At 36.8% G+C, this 5890-nt stretch overlaps 1 protein-coding gene across 2 annotated transcripts in view; it reads left to right on the top strand.

Moving 5' to 3' along the window:
- Nucleotides 1-4834, top strand: part of LOC122086945 (phospholipid:diacylglycerol acyltransferase 1-like) — a 16215-nt gene extending 11381 nt beyond the window's left edge. Inside the window, exons 6-8 of one of the 2 annotated variants that reach the window (XM_042655867.1) lie at nucleotides 373-620; nucleotides 1240-1735; nucleotides 4384-4834. In XM_042655867.1, the coding sequence (XP_042511801.1) occupies nucleotides 373-620; nucleotides 1240-1726 (735 nt within the window). In that variant the 3' untranslated portion in view covers nucleotides 1727-1735; nucleotides 4384-4834. The remainder of the gene's footprint in view (nucleotides 1-372; nucleotides 621-1239; nucleotides 1736-4383) is intronic. The other variant, XM_042655866.1, reaches the window with a different exon arrangement.
- Nucleotides 4835-5890: the final 1056 nt, after the last annotated feature.

The raw sequence follows: 5890 nt of genomic DNA, 5'->3' as shown, positions 1-5890 counted from the left end.
TACATTTTCTCCTTATGTTGTTATGTTTCTACTTTATTTTGTGCTCCTGTTAAGTGCTAGTCTCTTGCTGGATTTTATGGTTTGACTCTAGCCGACATTACAACCAGCTGTGTAACAACAGACAATTGCTCCATTGGGCAGCATCCCTTTTTCTGTTTTGTGCATTCTTGGGTGAAGTCCATTATAGTTTTCATTTTATATCAAGGCCATCTTAGTTGTCACAAATTGATTTTGCATATGTAAGTAGTATTGTTACTCTTATCTTCTGTTCCTTAACTTTTGATTAACAAATCATTATTCTCTGAATCAATTTCTTTGCAATTTCTGCATTTGCATGTTGAGCTGTTTGTTTATGTGCAGGGTGCTAGTAAGGGTGCTAACCTAACAAACATGACTTGTCGCGATGTATGGACGGAGTATAATGAAATGGGCTTGGAAGGTATCAAAGCTGTGGCGGACTACAAAGTTTACACGGCTGGATCAATTTTGGATCTGCTTCATTTTGTCGCTCCAAAGATGATGAAGCGGGGAGGTGCTCATTTTTCATATGGGATTGCTGAGGATTTGGATGACCCTAAATATGAACACTACAAATATTGGTCAAACCCCTTAGAAACAAAGTGAGGATCTACATTTAAATTATACTGTCAATCGAATTTCATATTTGACTGGAAAATGTGTTCATTCTTCTATGCAAAACTGTTGACAGTGACTAAATCCATATTGGTGTCTTAGAATACATGCGTTGTATCAAGGGTATGCACCTCATGCATAAATTGAAAACATGTTTCTAGTCATACACTGCTTTGAGACTTCAAAATAACATATTTTTCTGCATGTTTTTGGTTTTGCTTAAACTAGTGCTTCATTTATCTTGTTGATATATCATGCTTGCTGCATTTTGGTGTTTATAATTTATATAACCCTTTTAGGCTTCTATTTCACATTAGTGATATTTCTTGTAGACATTGAACAGTTCTAACTTTTGAGATACTGACTCCTCTAATGTGTTCTATACAAGATACATATCTACCATTATGCTACGGACTTCCTCTCTAAGAGACGGTAATTGTAGCATCATGCACATTTGGAGAAATATTTCTTGCAGATTGCATTATCAGTCAGATAACTGTTTATGCTGTTATCACTGTAGATGTGTAGTTACTTTCTCAAATGAGTAGCTACAGCCCATTGGGGAAGAAATCAGTGCCACTTCATCTTCTTGAATGATTTTTGCAGATTACCAAAAGCTCCTGACATGGAAATCTATTCTATGTATGGAGTTGGTGTTCCCACTGAAAGAGCATATGTTTACAAGTCAACAACAACTGCTGCTGAATGCTACATTCCATTTCAGATTGATACCTCAGCTGATGGTGAAAATGAGGGTAGCTGTCTCAAAGGTGGTGTTTTTTCAGTTGATGGAGATGAAACTGTTCCTGTTCTTAGTGCTGGCTTCATGTGTGCAAAAGGTTGGCGTGGTAAAACCCGTTTCAATCCATCAGGAATTCGAACTTACATCAGAGAGTATGATCATGCTCCTCCAGCTAATCTTCTGGAGGGCAGGGGCACCCAGAGTGGAGCTCATGTTGATATAATGGGAAATTTTGCATTGATTGAAGATATCATGAGAGTAGCTGCAGGGGCTACAGGAGAAGACTTGGGGGGTGATCAAGCTTACTCTGGTATATTCAAGTGGTCTGAGAAAATCAATTTGCAGCTATAGTTTTTGCAGGTAATACCCTGATCTAGCTGATTTTTTTTTTTATTACTATTATTATTATTATCTTTTCTTTTCTTTTCTTTTTTTCCTGGGGGGAGTGGGGTGCTAAAACTGAATGTATCCTGTCTACACAGACAAACAATACTTTAATAGTTTGATTTCAGAACCAAAGTTTCTTTTCATACACGCCGTACTTTAAAATCCATTACTGTTTGGATGATGTTGTTAGGAATCAAGTATTTCTATATAGTTTTCTACATCTGCTACAGTGCATTTATAACCAGACTCTTCTTTTTGTACTTGTGAGGTCTCCCTAGGCTTAATCAAGTGATAAAAGTATCTATGAAAAAACTGTATAGTTTTTCCATACTTATGCCTTGTTTTGGGCACTTTTGTGAAAACATTCGAACTGTGTTTTTAATGTGCATTAATACACTGAGCTTTTAATATTCTTTCAGCTCCATCCATGTTCCTTTACACTAATAACTGATGGATTTCCAGAAGCCTAAAGGATTAGGTTTCAGAAACTCAGATTAACCAGAATCACAGTGATGTGACAATAACCAGAATTTAAGAAAACTTGATAACAGTAGATCAAGATCTCAGATGAATGTAATATTTTGATAGGAAATAATAACATAATTAGAAACAACTTTCCAAAATATGATTTGAATCCAATGGCCAGATTAGCAGTTATGGCACTATCCTACTTGAGATAGAATTCCCCAAACCCTAAGATCAATGGAAGCTTATGGCAAGTTCAGAAATCGGGTATGATAACGTAAAAGCAAAAGATTATTGCACAGATCTGATTTATTCCCACAGAAATTAGTTTTTAATCACATCAGAAATCAGTAGATTAAAGGTTAGGCAATATGCCAATATGACTTCCAACTTGACTTTGTTTAATGAACTCAGATTCATGGTCTGAAACTGTAGGGCTGCTTAGAATATAAATCTGAAATCAGAATTTGATTATCAATTGTGAAGGTTCACAACTAAGGAGTTTCAGATTTATGGGGCACTACTATACTGACTTCTGGTCTAAAACTAAAACTGTGAGTAAGCTTAGACTGGCTTGCGGTTTCTGAATCCAAGGTCAGAATTTGATTCCCAGTTGTATAAAACCAAGAACTGAATAGTTTCAATAATTTGGAATGCTGTAAAACAGAAAGTGTACTTAAGAGAATAATAGAGAAGAAAGGATGAAGAAAAAGAAGATATGAATTCTACTTCCCACTGAGAACTTGTTTGTGTTCCACCAACTAAACCTTATACATTAGAATCCCACTAAGAGTTGCTGCTGAATCCACAGTAGCTAGCTTGTTTCTCATAAGCCAAGGGGCCATAAAGAATTTCATTAAATAAATCGTTGGGGCCTCAAGGCCTTACATGCTCAGAATTGAAAAAACAAAATTGAAACATCACAATCCTAGGAATAAGCTCCAGCCAATAAAGAGCTAGTCTATCATAACAGGAATTTAAAGTAGTCAAAATAAATAAAGGAAACAGTCTCCCACTTATGATGTGAAAACAACAAACTCAGCCTTATACAAAACACAATAGAGAAAAGGGGGGGGGGGGGACAGAATAGGGGAGTGGGGAGGCAAAAAGATGAGAGTATACCGGTGAGAGTAAGAGGAAAGAGGTTCAGCCCACAAGGCAGGAGAATCTCAGTTAAATGGCATCGGGAACATAAATCCTAGCCCTGCAATAGGCTCTATCCAAGGTCATACTTGGGACAAGGCCGAGACTAAGCATGTCAAATCCTCACCACTTTGTTTATGGTTATTTTAGGCCTGCCCCTAGCTCTTTTAGCTCCTTGAAATTGAATCAAATCACTCTTCCCTACTGGGGAGTCCTCTGGCCTTCATTGAACATGGCCAAACCATCTCAAACGACTTTTACAGAGCTTGTTGTTGATTGGGGCAACTCCCAAGTCAGCTCTAATATGCTCATTTCTTACTTTATCTTTCCTAGTTTTGCCGCACATCGATCTTAACATCCTCATCTCCGCTACACATAACTTTTGTATATGGCACTTCATAACTGCGCAACATTCCGCCCCATACATCATAGTTGGATGCACAATGGTCATATAAAATTTTCCCTTAAGCTTTAAAGGGAGACACCGGTTCTATCCCTTGAAAATGTGAAGAAAGAGTCCTAGTTCTACGTAAGTAACATAACTACTTACACAATAGATAAGAGAGTTCTATCCAAATGGAACTCCAAAGCAACTAAAGCAAGTAACTAAATAAAAGTGAACAAAACAAATATAACACCTAAAAGGTGCCCGATGGTTCTGGTTGTTTGGGTGAACCAGAAACTGAACCAAAAAGTGGCCCAAACTAAGTCAACTCAGAACCGGAAGGCTGAGATGCTACTGAATTTGCTTGTTTCTTCTTCTTTGGTACTTTTTTAGAGTACCTATCCTGCTGATCTGCATCAACAGCATTCTAATGTTTTATTCCAATTTGTGGATTATCTGGTATATATTTTTTTCTAAATGACTGTCATTCTAACCCTACTTCTTGTTATTGCTGCTTATAATCTTAATTATGCCCATCTTTCTTTTTCTTCCCCCTCCCCCTTTCTTTCTGGGTTCACATGTCCATTGTTTCTACTGCCACTGAAATTAACAACTTGTCTATACTTAGGTTCTGTAGGGATTTCAAACCTGGGGTGTGGGCTTTGTGGGCCTTGCGACAGACGCACAACCATTGCATTTTTTCTCTTGGCTTGAAGTGGGACAAGATGAGCAGGCTTACCAAAGCAAAGAAAATCAAATGACCATCTTATGACCACAGTGGGCATATAATTTACTTTACAATTGGCATCGTTAGGCGGAGAGACGACAGGTCTGTGAAGTCAGGATCCCACCAAAGAAAGCCGTATCATTTCTGTGATTTCTTCAGGCTGAGAATAGCATGGTAGTTATGCTTCTGGTTATTTAGATTATTCAGTAGCTTAAATATTTCAAATGTAAGTTGCTAAAGGTCATTGTTCTATATGTATTCTTTCAATGATGTTTCTGTTTGAATAGGAGGACTACAACTTCCTTGTAAAGTACAGAATACAATTTAGCATCCTTTCACAGGATTTTTTTAACCCACCTAGGTCAACTGTGCATGATAAACAATGAAAACCTAGATGCAGATGTATGCAGGTTCCTTACTGTTGCAATATGGACATGGTATTCTGTGGGAGTTAGGCTCTTGTATTTATATTATGACCGTCTTACCCTCATTTGTCGATGCCCTTTTGGGCTATCAAGCCTCCTAAGTATAAGCGCAAAGAGCATTTATTGGCCAATTTGGGTTGACAGTAAAAGTTGGCACCGGCAGTATCAGGAAGAGAGTCTTTGAAAGGTTGCATTGATGTAAGATGGAGAATATGAGAGATGGATGATAGAGGGTCAGAGGGAGGAGGCAAGGGAGGCGATGGACGGTGAGGATGATGAAGCCTGTGGTAAAAAACTAGTTTATAAAATATAACATTTCCATGTAGCTTAAATCACAATCTGTTCCAATTCAATGAGGTTTTACAGTTTCCTATTAGCTCTATTACTTGGACATGGTGAAAGGTAAAATTTGGGTGTAACAGATATTCTATTTTTTGCATTCCAATTGACTTTATACAAAGTGTTCAACCAATTGACAATTTCAGGTTTAATTCTAATAGGCTTATAATATGAGTTAACTGGACATTAATGGAATTACCTTACCTTGGTGCAATGGTAAGATTGCTCGACTGATTTTTACTTTATAATTTAAATTCAAGGGATTTAGATGTAAAGTAATCTAAAATTTAATACTTAAATAAAGAATGATATAGAGTTAATGATATAAACAGGTGGGATAATGATTGCAACAGTTTAATTTTGAGGTTTGAATTTTTACTTCCCTTTTTTTTTTTAATTCTTTTTCACAACCAATCGGTGCTGGAAAAGTACTTTTATTTTGCATTCCATTTCATCACATGTTGTTGTACCTCGATGATTGGAATGAGAAGCTAATCATTGGCAATTTGGCACTACCATTTATCAAGTCAGTGGCCTGTTTAAAATAAAAAAGAAAAAAAAAAAAAAAAATCCACCATATGACTCGTCATTTATGGATTTAGTTTTTCCTTGGGCTCTGTTTGGTTGCAAGGATAATTAAAATG

This window comes from Macadamia integrifolia, chromosome 8, assembly GCF_013358625.1.
Source record: "Macadamia integrifolia cultivar HAES 741 chromosome 8, SCU_Mint_v3, whole genome shotgun sequence".
NCBI lineage: Eukaryota > Viridiplantae > Streptophyta > Magnoliopsida > Proteales > Proteaceae > Macadamia > Macadamia integrifolia.
Note: the sequence above shows the minus strand (reverse complement) of the source record. Positions and strands in the feature narration are given on the sequence as shown.